General features: G+C 56.0%; 1 protein-coding gene across 1 annotated transcript in view; it reads left to right on the plus strand.

The window, feature by feature from the left end:
- PLEC (plectin) overlaps positions 1-9,398 on the plus strand; it is a 46,502-nt gene extending 37,104 nt beyond the window's left edge. Inside the window, exons 34-36 of the mRNA XM_087931910.1 lie at positions 670-7,656; positions 8,149-8,274; positions 8,557-9,398. Coding sequence (XP_087788036.1) covers positions 670-7,002 — 6,333 coding nt within the window. The 3' untranslated portion in view covers positions 7,003-7,656; positions 8,149-8,274; positions 8,557-9,398. The remainder of the gene's footprint in view (positions 1-669; positions 7,657-8,148; positions 8,275-8,556) is intronic.
- The last annotated feature ends 7,114 nt before the right edge of the window (positions 9,399-16,512 follow it).

A 16,512-nucleotide genomic window follows, 5' to 3' on the forward strand; every position in this document is an offset into this window, starting at 1 on the left:
GTTGGCAGAAGTGGGAATGGCAAGTGAGAAGAGGGAGGGCGGGAAGGCAGCTGAGCGGGTGGAGTGTTGCCTCATTAACTGGTGATGCCCTCCTGGGATTGGTCTGGCGAGGCTCCCATGGCACCTGTTGGGAGGGTTCCTTGGGGAGGGGCTTCCACAGATCTCTGCCGCAAGCGGTGCCCACCCCCGGGCAGAAAGGACAAAGCTCTCTTTCAAGTGTGGAAGGTGACCCCACACAGGTGGCAGCAGCCGGCCCATTAAGGGTGGTTGTGCAAAGGCATAAGAGGGATTTCTTGCTCTGAGACCCCAAACAGAAGGAGTTCTATGAACTGGCCATGGACTTGGGAACAGGTCACCGAACCCACTCCGCATTTCACCAGTTTTCTCCTCTGGGAAAGCTCCTTTCGGACTCAGTCCATAGAGAGTCCCTCCGATGCCCAAAGAACAGGGCAGTGTTTCATAAATGATATGAAAACGGCCCCATCTCCCTTCTTCTGCTTCCGTGACATCGGTACAACAGGTACTTCTTCCCTGGAGATTTCTTTCCTCCTGTAGTGGCCTGAGAGGTTGCCAGTGATGCCACTGACACCTGCCTTTTGCGTGACTCTCCCCGCTTTCTCCTCCTTTGCTGTCTGGCTGATCTGTCACTTTGTTTTCTTCCCAATGCAGATGCAGACTGCACAGAAGGAGCAGCTCCGCCAGGAGACGCAGTTGCTTCAGCAGACCTTCCTGTCGGAGAAGGACGTCCTCCTGCAAAAGGAGAGATTTGTGGAGGAGGAAAAGGCCAAGCTGGAGAACCTCTTCCAGGAGGAGGTCAAGAAAGCTCAAAGCCTGAAGGCTGAGCAGGAACATCAGCAGAAGCAGATGGAGCAGGAGAAGGAGCAGCTGGAAGCCGCCCTCAGGGATGCCCGGGAGAAGCAGGCTGAAGCGGAGAAGAATGTCCGTCGCAAGCAGGAGGAGCTCCAGGAGTTGGAGAAGCAGCGTCAGCAGCAGGAGAAGCTTCTAGCTGAGGAAAACCAAAAGCTCCGGGAGAAACTGAGGCAGCTGCAGGAGGAGCAACAGGCTGCTCTTGCTCAGACCCGAGAAATCATGATCCAGACTGATGACTTTCCTCAGGAGGTGGCCGTGTCCACAGTAACGGCTCTGCCTAACGGCCAAGACATGCTTGACGGTGTCTCTCAAAATGGTGAACCCGAGTTGGCATTCGATGGCATCCGACAGAAGGTTCCTGCCAAGAAACTGGCAGAGGCTGGCATCCTGAGCCCAGAAACCTGGGAGGACCTGGTGCATGGGAGGGTGTCTGTGCAGGAGCTGTCCCAGATGCAGGAGATCAGGAAGTACCTGCAAGGCAGCAGCAGTAGCATCGCGGGGCTCCTGATCAAGCCCACCAATGAGAAGATGAGCATCTACCAGGCCATGAAGCAGCAGATCCTCAGCCCGGGCACTGCCCTCATCCTGCTGGAAGCACAGGCAGCTTCCGGCTTCATGATAGACCCCCTGAGGAACAAGAGGATCTCTGTCAGTGAGGCAGTAAAGGAAGGCGTGGTTGGACCTGAGCTGCACAATAAGTTGCTGTCCGCTGAGAGGGCGGTGACTGGATACAAGGATCCCTACACAGGTGAAAAGATCTCCCTCTTCCAGGCAATGACCAAAGACCTCATCGTTAAGGACCATGGGATTCGGCTCCTGGAGGCCCAGATTGCCACCGGCGGCATCATCGACCCTGTCAACAGCCACCGCCTACCTGTGGACATCGCATTCAAGCGAGGCTATTTTGATCAGGAGATGCAACAGGTCCTCTCGGACCCCACAGATGACACCAAAGGCTTCTTTGACCCCAATACCCAGGAGAACCTGACTTACCTGCAGCTGATGGAAAGGTGCGTGACTGATCCCGAGACCGGGCTAATCTTCCTGCCGCTGACAGACAAAGCATCCAGAGGACAGGAGCTGGTCTGTACCGATCAGGAGGCCAAGGACGTGTTCAGGAAAGCCACCGTCTCTCCTCCCTTTGGCAGATTCCAGGGAAAGACCGTCACCATCTGGGAGATCATCAACTCCGAGTATTTCACTGAGGAGCAGAAGCGGGAGCTCCTGTGTCAGTACAAGACTGGAAAAATCACTGTGGAGAAGATAATTAAGATCATAATTACGGTTGTCGAAGAGAGTGAGAAGAAAAGCCAACTCTGCTTTGAAGGACTCCGGGCAGCAGTACCGGCAGCTGAGTTGCTGGAGAGCAAAATCCTCAACAAAGAACTCTACGATCAGCTGCACCAAGGGAAGAAGACCGTGAAGGAGGTAGCCAATATGGATGCCATAAAAAGGTACCTGGAAGGTACTGGCACCATTGCAGGCATCTTGGTAGAGTCAACGGGTCAAAAGTTACTTCTTGCAGATGCAATGAAAAGAAACCTGCTGAAACCCGAGGCGGCCCTGATCCTTCTGGAGGCCCAGGCTGGAACCGGGCATGTCATTGACCCCGTGAGGAATGAGAAGCTTCCTGTGGATGAAGCAGTCCGAGCAGGAATAGTGGGCCCTGAGCTTCACGAGAAGCTGCTCTCTGCAGAGAGGGCTGTAATCGGCTATAAGGATCCCTACATGGGGCAGGTAGTCTCTGTTTTCCAAGCGCTGAAGAAAGATCTCATTCCTAGGGACACGGGGCTCCGGATCCTAGATGCTCAGCTTGCCACTGGAGGCATCATTGACCCTGTGCACAGCCATCGCCTCCCTCTTGAAGTTGCCTGCCAAAAGGGCTATTTCAGCAAAGAAATGAACAAGGCCTTGTCTGATCCGGCTGACGAGGTCAAGCTGTACTATGACCCCAATGCCCAAGAAAACCTCACTTACGCTCAGCTGCTGGACAGGTGCCAAGTGGATAAGCAGACAGGCCTCCACCTGCTCTGCCTTTCAGATGAGGCCATACGGCGTCATCAGGAGGAGCTCTACTCAGACAGTGCCCTCAAAGAATCCTTTGATAAGGCCACCGTTGAAGTGCCCACTGGCAGCCAAAAGGGCAAGACAGTGACGGTCTGGGAGCTGATCCACTCAGAATATCTGACTGAAGAGCAGAGGAGAGAGCTGATACGGCAGTTCAAGACTGGCAAAGTCACCATTGAGAAGGTCATTAAGATAATTATCACAATAGTTGAAGAGAGCGAGGCCAAAAAACAAGAAAAATTGACCTTCAGTGGCCTCCGAGCACCAGTGCCTGCTAGTGAACTGCTTGAGTCCAAGGTCATCAGCAAGCAGCAGTACGAACAGCTCAAGTCAGGAAAGAAGGCAGTGAAGGACATCACCGAAGTGGATGCGGTGAGGAGATACCTGAAAGGGAGTGGCTGCATTGCCGGGATCTATCTCGAAAAAAGCAAGGAGAAGCTGAACATTTACCAGGCGCTGAAGAAGAATCTGCTCCTGCCCAGCACAGCAATTGTCCTCCTGGAGGCCCAGGCAGCCACCGGGTTTATGGTGGACCCAATAAGGAACCAGAGGTTGCACGTCAACGAAGCGGTGAAAGCTGGCCTTGTGGGACCAGAGCTACATGAAAAGTTGCTCTCTGCTGAGAAGGCCGTCACTGGCTACAGAGACCCCTATTCTGGGAATACCATCTCCCTCTTTGAGGCTATGAAAAAGGGGCTGATTGTCCGGGAGCATGCTATCCGCCTGCTGGAGGCCCAGATTGCCACAGGGGGCATTATAGATCCCGTGCACAGCCACCGTGTCCCTGTGGAGGTGGCCTACAAGCGAGGCTACTTCGATGAAGAGATCAACCAGACTCTCTCCAATCCATCAGATGATACCCGGGGCTTCATTGACCCCAACACCCAGGAGAATCTTACCTACTTGCAGCTGAAAGAGAGATGCTTTGAGGATCCCGAGACGGGCCTTTGTCTCCTACCTTTGAAGCAGCCTGAACGGCCAGCAGTGGTGGAGAGAACTCAAGTGTACACTGAGGCAGAAACCAAGAAGATGTTTGAAGAAACCCAAATTGACATTCCAACAGGAGAGCTTGCTGGCTCCTCCATGTCCCTCTGGGAAATTATGAACTCTAATCTGCTCCCTGAAGAGCAACGTAAAAAATTGATGGAGGAGTTCCGTTTAGGTAACCTGACGAAGGAACGCATGATCATCATCATCATTGAGATTATAGAAAAAACCGAGATTGTCCACCAGCAAAACGTCACCTCCTATGACTACGTTAGGCGCCGCATCACTGCCGAAGACCTCTACGAGGCCAGGATAATCTCTCTGGAGGTATTTAATGCGCTGAAGCAGGGCTCCAAGACCATCCAGGAGATTCTAGAGATAGAGACCACCTGGAAATACCTCTATGGGACCGGCTGTATTGCTGGCATCCACATTCCCTCCAGCAAGCAGAAGCTCAGCATCTACCAGGCCCTCAAAAAGGGACTGATTAGCCCTGAAGTTGCTCGGTCCTTGCTGGAAGCCCAGGCTGCCACCGGCTTCATTATTGATCCTATGAAGAACGACAGACTTACGGTAGATGAGGCAGTGAGAAAAGGGGTGGTGGGCCCAGAAATGCACGATCGACTTCTATCTGCCGAAAGAGCTGTGACAGGCTATCGAGATCCTTACAGCGAGCAGAAAATCTCTCTCTTCCAAGCCATGAAGAAGGACCTCATCCCATCTGAAGAAGCCCTCAGATTGCTAGATGCCCAGTTGGCCACAGGAGGGATTATAGACCCATACCTGGGCTTTCACTTGCCCTTAGAGATTGCCTATCAACGTGGCTACTTCAACAGGGAGACTTTTGACAGACTTTCTGAGCCCAGTGAGATCCGCAGCTACATAGACCCCTCCACAGATGAAAAGCTCAGCTACGCTCAGATCCTCAAGCGGTGTAAGAAGGATGAGAACACAGGCTGCCTCCTGCTATCCCTCTGTGACACTCGGAAGCTGACTTTCAGGGGGCTGAGGAAGCAGATCACAGTGGAGGAGTTGGTACGATCCAAAGTCATGGACGAAGCCACTGCCCAGCGACTCCAGGAAGGCCTCACCTCAGTGGAGGAGGTCTCTAAAAAGTTGCAGCAGTTCTTAGAGGGCACCAGCTGTATTGCTGGAGTCTACATGGACTCAACTAAGGAAAGGCTGTCTGTATATCAAGCCATGAAGAAAGGCATTCTCCGGCCAGGGACAGCTTTTGAGCTTCTGGAGGCCCAGGCGGCCACCGGCTATGTCATTGACCCCATCAAGGGTCTCAAGCTGACCGTGGAGGAAGCAGTGCGCATGGGCATTGTAGGCCCCGAGTTCAAAGACAAGTTGCTTTCAGCCGAGCGGGCAGTGATAGGTTACAAGGACCCTTACTCGGGCAAGATAATATCCCTTTTCCAAGCCATGAAGAAAGGGCTGATCCTGAAAGATCATGGGATCCGTTTGCTAGAAGCTCAAATTGCTACAGGAGGCATTATTGATCCCGAGGAGAGCCACCGCTTGCCGGTTGAAGTGGCGTACAAGAGAGGCCTTTTTGATGAGGAAATGAATGAAATCCTGCTGGACCCAAGTGATGACACCAAGGGCTTCTTTGATCCGAACACCGAGGAAAACCTGACTTACCTGCAGCTGATGGAAAGGTGCATCACGGACCCCGAGACTGGGCTGTGCCTGCTGCCGCTGAAAGAGAAGAAGCGGGAGAGGAAGACCTCCTCCAAGTCCTCTGTCCGCAAGCGCCGGGTGGTGATCGTGGACCCAGAGACCGGGAAGGAAATGTCCGTGTATGAAGCCTACCGCAAAGGCCTCATTGACCACCAGACATACCTGGAGCTCTCGGAACAAGAATGTGAATGGGAGGAAATCACCATCTCCTCCTCTGATGGGGTGGTCAAGTCCATGATCATTGACCGGAGGTCAGGACGGCAGTACGACATAGATGATGCCTTGGCCAAAGGCCTGATCGATCAGTCCGCCCTGGACCAATATCGCTCAGGGACCTTGTCCATTACGGAGTTTGCAGACATGTTGTCTGGCAATGTAAGTGGATTCCGATCCAGGTCTTCCTCTGTGGGCTCCTCCTCTTCCTATTCCGTAAGTCCTGCTCATGCCAGACCCCAGCTGACCTCTTGGAGCGATCCCGACGAAGAGACTGGACCAATTGCTGGCATCTTGGACACAGATACTCTGGAAAAAGTATCCATTACGGAAGCCATGCGCCGCAACCTGGTGGATAACATTACAGGCCAGCGGCTGCTGGAGGCCCAGGCCTGCACAGGTGGGATCATTGACCCGGGTTCAGGGGAGAGGTTCCCTGTTGCCGATGCTGTTAATAAGAGCCTGGTGGACAAGATCATGGTAGACAGAATCAACCTTGCTCAAAAGGCTTTCTACGGCTTTGAGGATCCAAGGACCAAGACCAAGATGTCTGCTGCCCAAGCCTTAAAGAAGGGCTGGCTGTACTATGAGGCTGGCCAGCGCTTCCTGGAAGTCCAGTACCTGACCGGTGGGCTGATTGAGCCGGAGGTGCCTGGACGGGTCTCGCTTGATGAGGCCTTGCAGAAGAACACCATCGATGCACGCACTGCCCAGAAACTTCGGGATGTCAACACTTACTCCAAGTACTTGACCTGTCCCAAAACCAAGCTGAAGATCTCCTACAAGGACGCCATGGACAGGAGCATGACTGAAGAAGGGACAGGCCTCCGTCTCCTGGAAGCCTCCTCACAATCCAGCAAAGGCTATTACAGCCCTTACAACGTCAGCGGCTCTGGTTCCACCTCCGGCTCCCGGTCAGGTTCACGAACGGGGTCCAGATCAGGCTCCAGGCGAGGAAGTTTTGATGCCACCGGCTCCGGCTTCTCCGTCTCCTTCTCTTCCTCCTCCTACAGTTCCTCAAGTTACGGCCGCAGATACGCACCAGGCCCCAGCAGCAGCAGCAGCGGTGCAGATGCAGCTGACCTCCGTGGCACCCTGGCCTATCCAGAGGGGAGCTGTGGGTGGAAAGGAAATGGTCCCCCTCTTGAACTGCCCGGGAAACAGCTGCCTGTGGCCTAAAGGGCCCTCCCTGCACCCTCTCCCTCCTCCCCTCCCCCCTTCCCAAGCTGAGATAACATGGCCTTCCTTTCGCTCTGCATGTGATCAAGCTACCAGCTAATTCTACCAATATTTTTATTACTACTACTACTGTTGCTCTTTTTTAAAACACGGAGTTTCCTTCCAAAGCAGTGCCTAAACTTTAACCAAAAAGACTACACTAATATATTAATATATATGATGGTTCTGACAGTATTTGTATATTGAGAGAGAGAGAGAGAGAATGCGGGCGCATCAAGTGCTCCCCACGCCGCTTCAGGCCCCCTGAAACCTGCCCCTTTCCTCCCCACCCTGCCCTCACCCCTGCCAGCCCACTGCCACCGCTTGGCACCAAGCCTTTCAGCCCTCCTCCTCCTCCTCCTCCTCTTCTTCACTCGTCCTTTCTGTGGTGCCTCCAGATCACCTGCCTATGCAAAGACTGTCTGTGCCTCCACCAGGGCCGGCTGGTGGGAGCATCTCCTGCACATCTGCCCTCCCGGCTCCTTCCACCAGGGCCTCGGCTGCTCTCTTCACTGGCCTTCCACCATGGGACGGGCACAAGACTCTCCTGGGCGCTGCTCCACTGACCTCCTGGCTGGCTGCCCTCCACACCTGGGGCGACTCTGCGCTTGGACCGTAAGTGCAGGGATTCTGCTGTGCTGCTGCTGCTGCTGCTGCCCCTCGGAGGAGCCCACCTACCCACCGCTGCCGCTCCTCCTCTGGCTCTCCTCCCCAGCTGCCTCTCTGCAGAGCCTGGCCCTCTTCTGGGCTCCACTCCACTCCTCCGTCTCCTGGGACGCTTGGCAGGGTGGGGGCTACTGCATGTGGCTGGCAGTCTTGGCTATGAAGCACCCTGGGCCAGACTAGCCTTGCGAGTGGTTGGGGGCGGCCTTCAGACCCACATCTCTGGGGTGCTGTCCCTGCAGGAGGGAGGCTGTAAGGTCTCCAGGAGGTTGGGCTGTGCCCCCCTCTGCTTTTTTTTGGGGGGGGGTAGTGTGCTCCTGTGTGGTATGGATCTGGGGAGGGTCTTTGGATAAGCCGCCTGATGAAGGCTGTGGATCCTCCTCCCCCGGGATTTTGCTCCCTCTCCTCCGGCTGCTCGTTCATAACGCCTGCTCTTTCTCTCAGACCGTTTCTCCTAGGCCCACCAAAGGCGACCTCTTGACCCTGCAGGAACTCCTCAGCAGGTTCTCCGGAGCTAGCAAGTCCACTGTCGGCCACCTGGGAGACCCGCATTGGTCGGCTCCTCAAGAGGTAACTGGGGCCCCGGGGCCCCTCCTGGGCTAGCCCCCCATGTTCCATTTCTGGTGAGCCCTGAAGGCCGCGAGAGCAGGAAGGAGGCCTTGCTACAGGCGGTCGCACCTGCCCAGGTGTCCCACCACCTACAAGGTCCCCGCCTGCTGCTGATGGAGAAGGGCAGCAGCGGGGGGAGGGCCGTCAGCTACCCTCCCTACCCCCACCCTGTTTGATAGCATCACCTCATTTGTGGTTCCTTCTGTCTCATCCCATCCTGTTTCTTTCTTGACTTTGTTTTAGTGTTGCTGGATGTCATCCCAACTCCTTCCCGGCTGCCGTGGATCTCGTGCCCCCGGTTGAGCCTCCCGCCACTTCCCTTTGCAGCCCACCAGCGTGGACTAGTTAGCAGTGGCCAGGAGAGGGCCGCTCCCTAAGGCTGACCCTTCCACCCATCACCAGCAAGCCAGCCCCTCCTTGGGTGGGGCTGTTCTTCACCCTGGAGTCCCAGGACTGTCCTGGCAAGGCCTGCCAGGCCTGGCTAGCAACCGTCCTTGTGCTGTCGGCAGGAGGCCGGCCTGGAAAGGCCGCGGTGGCCATGCTGAGAGCAGCCTCTGCCGTCTCTGCCCCCCCCCCACCCCCAGCAGCCTCCAGCCCCCCCATCTCAGGAAGCCTGCATTGCCTGGTCTCTGCAGCCAGAGAGGGAGCCTTTTCACCCAGTGCCAGGGCCCTCTGTGCACAGACACCCCTCCCCCACCCCCTTCCCCCATTCAGGTGGGAAAAGGCCATCCTGCAGCAGCCCCTCCCCCCACCCCGTCAGCCCCGCTCCCCCTCCTCCAGCAGCTTCTTACTTGCGTCTGGATCCAGCCATCCCATCCCTGGCGTTTGTCTCTCGTCCTCATTGCCAGCTGCTCTTTTGTTTTTGCATGCTGTGTTTACTGGGGAAGCCCCTGTCCATTTCCCCCCGGCCTGCCGGGCGGCCTGTGCCAGGGCTCACCTTGTTCCAGATTAGCCTTTCCAGACTCCTCTCTAGCGGGTGGGGGCAGGAAAACACTACACCCCGACTTGTAAATAGCTTGAAGTGTCTGTAAAAACCTGCCGTAGGGCCCCTCGGCTGGGAGAGCAGTAAAGGCGATTCAATGAAACGGCTGTGTGTGGTTTGTTCCCCTCCCACTTCCTGGCCCTCTCTTGGCCCTGAGCCAGCTGCGCGGGCTGGAACAGCCACAGTTGTGCCAAGGAGCGGTTCCTGCCCGGCGACCTGGGACGGCAGGTGTGTTTACACGCTTTTCAGGCAGAACATTTTACACTGGCATGAGGTGCTAGGCCTCTGCCCTCCCTCTCCTCTTTGGAAAGTGCCCCTCGGCTGACAGGCTTTCCGGGCACAGCTCCCTAAGGAGAGGGTCGCTTGGGGGTCTCCCTGCTGGGAAGAGCCGGGCCTGGCCTCTTTGTGCTCTGCAATTCCCAGCCCTCTGGCCCCCCTCCCCTGCCCCCTCCTATGGCTCTCAGGCTTTTCAAAAGCCTCTCTTAGGGGCGGCAAAGGGGGGAGGGGGAGCCCCAAGGAAGAGAAAGGACGGGGATGAATGGCTTCTGTGTGTGCGGAAGGGAGGGGGCGCTCATCTCTTTGCAGGAGGCCGGAGGGGGAGGGGCGATTCTTGGCACAACTTTGACAGGGTTTAATTAGCTCCAAGGCGCGCTGAGTCTTGCTGGTTGCTAGAAGGTGCTCTGAGAAATGCTGCTGCTACCTGTCACCTGGACAAAGCACTTCCTGCTCAAAGGCCCGGGCTGCGAGTGGCACCAGCTTTGGGTTGGGTTGGGCGTGTTTAGTCAAGTTAGCACAGGGCCACATCATGGCTGTGTTGGTTTCTTTGTGTGGGCGGGGAGGGGTTAACAAACAGCTAGACAAACCAGATTGTTGGTTCATGGCCGGCCTCCAGAGAATCCGTCCTGCGACCCGACCCAGGTGACCTCCAGCCGGTCTTAGGAAAGGAAGGGCGCCCCTCCTTACCAGGAGCCCTGCTGCCCAGGCATCGTGAAGTCGGCCTCTCCCGGCCAGGCGGAGGCCGTTAGTCGGGCTCTGCCCTAAGAAGGCTGAAGTTCTGGAAACGAAGCCAAAGAAAAAGCTTTCTAAAACCTGGAAGAGGCCCGACTCCATGGGTGGGAGTGGGAGATTCCTACAGTGATGCTTAAAAGTCCGTTTTTGAATTTTCAGTATTTCTACGAAAAGGTCACCTAAAATGTGGTCCGTTTGCCATGCAGGTCTTAAGATAAAGAGAACCCAGTTAAATAAGTCAAAAGCATTTATTCTATTTTTATGCCGCCTCCCTCAATAAAAGCAGGCAGCTCTTGGCCTGCTCCTCTGCCCTGACCAACTCCGGGATGTGAGTGGCCTTCCCTGCGTGGGGCTCCCTCCCACAGCATTCCCATGGAGGGAATGTCAGGAGTTCGGCCTTTGCTCCTTGGTCGTGTGAGTTGGGTGCTGTGGGCCACCGACTGCAGGACCCCCAGGGTCTCTGGAGCAGAATTCCCTTCGTGGACAGAGGCCCTGAGCTTTGCTGGGGCAGCTCAGAATCCACCGTTCCTTCAAGCTCTCTTGACCCAGGGACGGCAAAGCAGATGCCACCACAGCCACGTCTCACAGATGGACACGGTCCGTAGACTGAATGCGGCGCTCGCCCTCCGCCAAGGTCTCGCTTTCCAGTCAGGCCCGAAGGTCCTATGGGGAGCTCCTCTACCCTCGGACCATCCTCCCTTCTGACTTGTCCAGAGGCTCTTTCACAAGACTTCCACATGGGCAGCCATGTCCTACTTGGAGACTGGGGGCTTTCTGCTTGTGCTCTTGTCCAGGGGGCTCCTGAGAGGGTCTCGTGAACACTGACATTTGCCAATGCAAGAGAGACCTTGACTTGCTTGGAGGGTCCTTGAGATCTCCTGAAGGATTGCTCTGGGGGTGACTGTGCTTGCTTGGTTGGTGGCGCATTCCCAGGAATTGGCTCGTTCGCACATGATCTGCCCAACGGCGAGTTGGTGAAGTCCCAACTCTTTGGAAATACTTTGGTAAAGTTTTCCACCCTGACAAGCATCATCAAATGCTTTTGGAAGTCCTCAGAAATCTCCTGTTAGTGCCACGCCCACATACCTCCCTCCTGAGGATCAGACTTTGGGTAGGAACACCCGGAATTTAAAGAATGTTGCTCTTTTACTTACACTCAAACACGATTCGTTTTCCGTTGGTGGAACCCTTGGCTCTAATTCCCCCTTCCATTGAACTGACCATCCTGGAGGTTCAGATACTTTCGCCATACACCACCAAATGGCCTCATTTTTCTCCGTAGAACCAGTAGAATGCTTTTGATGTATTGGTTTAATTTGCTTCTTTTTATCTATTTTCACCTCATACCTATGTAGAACTGCTGAAAATCCAAAAGTGTTCACAAGCTTATAAGCACCCCTGTAGTTCTTGGGGGTTTTCAGGCTGAAACACTGCTCACCCTTCTCTCCTGCCCCTGGCCGAGAGGTCCAAAGGAGACGGGGCCTAAAGGAAGGGCCTCCCCCCGCAGGCTGTTGAGAGGAGGGTGCAGGGACAGGCACAGAAACCACCCCATGGGGCCTCCCTCATCCGGGAAGAGGGTTGACGGGGGAGAAGTGCTCTGCAGAGGATGTCTTGGGAGCCCCAAAGGTGCTTTTGAAAAGGCAGAATGAGGCCCACTCATCAACGCATGAGCTGCCACATTCTGGACCAGGTGGTCTTCAAGGGCAGCCCCATGGGCAGATCATTGCAGGAGTCCAGGCGGGAGGGGACCGAGGCCTCCTGGTCCAGGAAGGGGCTCAACTGGCCCACCAGACAGACCATCGGTGCAAAGGCCTCCCCGGCCCTGGCTGCCCCTTCGGCAGGAGTGTCCCCCCACCCGCCCTGCGCTTCAGCTCTGTCCAGGGAGCCGGAGGTGAAGGGTCGCCTGGGCGGGGTGTCTGTGTGAGAGACCCGAAGGCCCACAGCCACCCGGTCTCGCCAGGACCACGTGGGAGCCGGCCCTCGCAAGCTGCAGGCCCTCAGCCAGCCCTGCCGGGGCCTCCTCTGTGCAGCTGGCCTTCGTGGCAGACCACGAGTGCCAGGCCTCCCTGGATCCTTCCCTCCCAGGGCTCTCCCGTTGGGAAGGAGAGGTGGGAGGCCCGGCCCCCAAGACTCCCTCAAAGCCACAAGGTCCCCCATCGCCTCCAAGTGTCCAAATCCAAGTGAAGCTGAGCAATTTTATCCTGCAGATGCCAAGAACGTTCCTCTCAGCTGCCCTGCAAAGGCTCCCCGCCCCCCCCCCCCAGGAAGGACCTCTCCTCAGGCGAGGGGGCAGAGGTAGGAAGTGTGGGTGGGGGGAGGGGAATCAAGCCTCTTGGCCAATCTTCACCCCACTTTAGTGACAGACACCTTTGGAGGACAAGGGCGTGAACGCTCTTGCCCACCCAGCCGGGAACTCTGGCCAAACGACACCTCTTTCCTCAGCCAGGGAGGCGGCTGGAGCACATGGGTCATGTGATACTTTGTGTTGCCAAGGAATGAGAAGGCCAAGGGGGGGGCGGGGGGGGCTGCAAATGAGTCCGCATAAAGGAGGAGTTTTCCTAGGCTACCAGCTGTGGTGGCCAGAGCAGTGCTGGGTTAGCCGCCTCGCCCTGCAGGTTTTCCCCTTGCTGGCTTGCTCCTTCTCACGTGCAGCGATGGGAGAGTCAGCCAGGTGTGAATGCAAGCAGAAAGAGTGATGCAAACTGGAGGCGGCCCCGGTTTCCAGTGGGGTCCAAGGGTTTCCAAGGGTGGCAAGTGCAAGGCCTGGAGGCCGGAGGTGGCCCGCCGGGTGCTTAGATCTGGAAACGGCAAAGGACCGGCCCCGCGGTGCCTTGGACAGAGGAAACGGAGCTCGGGAGGGCTGTGGGCAGCCCTCCTCCGTCTTCACTGGCAGAGGGTTGCAGGAGGCCGTCACAGCCGAAAATGGAGCTTGGGAGCCCGTTTTCACTGGCAGAGCACTCAGGTCACCCCAGGCGCCCCCCGACATGAGTGACCCCCCCTCCCCACCCCCACAAGGTCAAACACAAGGTCAAACCCTGATGCCGCCCTCAATGAAACTGAGCCTGACACCCTTGCTCTACGCAAATGCTGCTCCTGAGCTGCAGAAAACCTCTTACAAGCAGCAATGCCAACAGCAGTCAAAGCTCTGAAAAACCTTCCTTCAGGATTTGGCTTCAGTCTTGTTGGATCGGAAGAAAAACAGTCCAGAGCAGAGCAAAATCCAACGGGTGTCTCTTATTCCCAAGAGCTGAAATTCTTCCGGCTTCTTCAATGTATCGGAGCTCTTTTTTCAAATACAGCAGATTGAGCATGCAATGTTTTATTGAATGTTTTTTATAAAAGGAGCGATATGGTTGTCAGTTGTGCTCTGTGGGGTGGCTGGAGTATTTCTGATGGAGCAGCAGTTGGCCAGGATGTTCTCCCTTCTGACCCTGGCATTCTGCATCTGTATGGGGGAGGGGAGGGGAGGGGAGGGGGGGGTCCTGCTTGGCCAGAGGGCTGGACTAGAGCAGGACTTCTCAACTGTGGCAATGTGGACTTCAATTCCCAGACTTCCCCAGCCAACCTGGGGCTCGCATTATGAGATGCCGCCTCCTCAGGGAGAGCGCCTTTCTCCTTGGCCTGCGCTCTGGTGGCCTTGGCGTCTGCTGCTTGCCAGGCCTTCCCTCTGTCCATACGTGCGGCTTTTGGGATTTCCTCCCTGCAGAGACTTTTCCCTATGGGTCCTGCGGGTTTGGGGGGCTTGACCCTGCCCGCATCGGCTTCAGAGGCAGACCAGGAGGTAGAGAGGCATGACGGGATCTACAGCTAGGAGCTTGCTGAGCCCCCCAGAGGCTGCCAGACCCTCTTTTTTGGCATTCTGATTCAGGTGACTTTGGGCGGTAAAGATGCACCTCTAGGGGGCCTCACTGGCTTTCCGAGAGCTAATGACCGACCTTCATTAGCAGCCAGATGATTGCAAGGAATATAGATCTTTCCATCCTCCACCCATCAGTTACAATGGAAGAAGCTTCCTGGATGAGACATTAAATGTTTTGAAAAGAAAAAAAAAGGAAGTCCCGTTGCCTTTTGGGAAACACACCTCTGGGGCATAGCTACCCACCTTTCAAGATTCAAGAGGTATACTCTACCTGGGTCTCCCCAAATCCCAAGGAAGAAGAGCCCCCGTTCTCAGGCAGGGCTGTCTTGAAGACCACCGCCGAGCACCCTTCTCCTCTAGGGGTTCCACCTCCGGCAACCAGGTTGCTCCCCCTTCCTCCGGCCGCTGGGCTGGCTGCAGTGCTGGGGTATGTGGTCCACCTGCATCTGAGGTCTTCACTGGCCAATGGAGGCAGAGACCCTCCCCCGGCATCCCTGAAGTCACCGGTCGACACACACGGCTCTTGCAAGCCCACCGAGCCAGGCTCTGCGTGGAGGCTTTGGAGGGCAGGCCCATCGCCGGACAACGCCTGGCTCCCTTTCCTCCGGTCAGGAGACAGAGCCAGGCTCCTGATCCCTCAGGAATCTCATGGCTTCCCTTTTCCTCCTGGAAGCACCAGGAAGAGAGTTGTCAGCACACGGGGACTGTGATCCTGAGCCATCCCCAGCCAGCCACAGCTATGGGCGGCAAAGCAGAGGCCGAGACGGGCGGCCAGCCCTGCAGAGGGACACAGCCAGGGCGGGCAAAGGTGGGCAACACAGTGCGGAGCCAAAACCCCACCGTGGAGGAAGCTGGGTTGTGGCTGTCTGCCCACTTGTGCCACTCCCTGGACTTCTGATCTGTCACGGAAGTTTCAGGCTGCTTTTCCTTACGGAAACTCCTGCCCGGCCAATATTTCCCTGCGGAAGTAGGGCTGGAAGGAAGGTGGTGGCCGTGGCATGGCAGAGAAGCTGCTCACCCTGCATCACTGAGTGGGGCGGCCGACTGGCTGGAGCAAACTCTGCTCCCAGTGCCCCGGCTTCCTGCTCTGCCCAAGGACAACTTTGACTCTACCTGGCCTTGGCCTTAGGCCTTTAGGCCTTTCCCACAAAGGTCTCCAGGTGCTGGGCAGGTCTACTCATAGCACTAGAACCTGCTCCGTCTGGTTGGTCTTTCGGTAAATCGCAGGTCTAGTCCTAAGAAGATCAGAACGTGCAACCGTGGCCTTCCCTGTTGACCCTCCGTGGAAGCGAAAGTCGGACGGAAGAAGCTTGAGAAGAGGGAACCGGTGTTTTTATACATTGGTGTTGGAAAAGACTCTTGAGAAGAGGGTGGACAGCCAAGGATCACCAGTCCCCAAGCCAGTCGATGGAGGCACCAAGGACCAGGCTCAATGTGGGACACATTACGTGAAGATCTCTCTCTCTCTCTCTCTCTCTCAAAAAGGCTCTAACCTCTGGCAAAGGTGGAAGGAGAGGATGACCAGGAGCCAAGGGAGGGATGCAGCTGCACTGGAAGACCTCAAAGGTCGGAGACGGAGGGTTGTAGAAAAAATCTGCCTCTGTGGAACATAATCTCTCACTCACTCAGCCTGTCAAGATCACACCTGCCCTGGGCTGCCTCTGCGGTGACGCTCAGGTTTTAACTCTTCACCCCAATATGTCGCCCAACTCCACGCCTTCCCTCCACAGGTTTTGTTGTGACAACAAAGATTTTGTTTCCTGAACACATCTGGGTGTATCTTATAGATTGTGGGCTGCTCCTCACAAAAATAACACGTAATTTGTCACGTACAGTTTTATAGAAATCTGTTTTTACAGAATGACAATGCACACCTGTCAGTACCTGCTGAGATTTGGTGCAGGTGCAGCCTGAGGCCATTCTTTCTAAGCCTGGCATCCGATACATTGCTGGGGAATCCGGGGAGGGAAGGTGGAGGAACGGGGTGCTGAGAGCAGCTTCTCAGCCCCTCCGTGTCACCCACCACCCTCTTCACAAGGGCGCCTTTGTCTGCTATGCCCGAGGCCTTGCCCAGCCTCTCCTTCTGCCCGGCTGAGGCCCTAGGGGAGGTTTGGCTGATCATGCCAGCTTTAGTTTGTGGGCAAAAGCACCCCAGAATTACAGAATAAGGGACCTTGGAGATCATCTAGTCCAAACCCCCCTCCATGGGAGGCTGTCTCGTCTCTTCTTGAAAACCTCCAGGGATGGAGAACCCACAACTTCTGGAGACAACTGGCGAAGTGTTCTCAAGGTCGGGAAATTCCTCCTGGGTTCCAGCTCACTTCTCTCCTTGATCAGTTTCCATCCGTTG

This window comes from Pseudonaja textilis, chromosome 3, assembly GCF_049901715.1.
Source record: "Pseudonaja textilis isolate UNSWEBS1 chromosome 3, rPseTex1.2, whole genome shotgun sequence".
Classification (NCBI taxonomy): domain Eukaryota; kingdom Metazoa; phylum Chordata; class Lepidosauria; order Squamata; family Elapidae; genus Pseudonaja; species Pseudonaja textilis.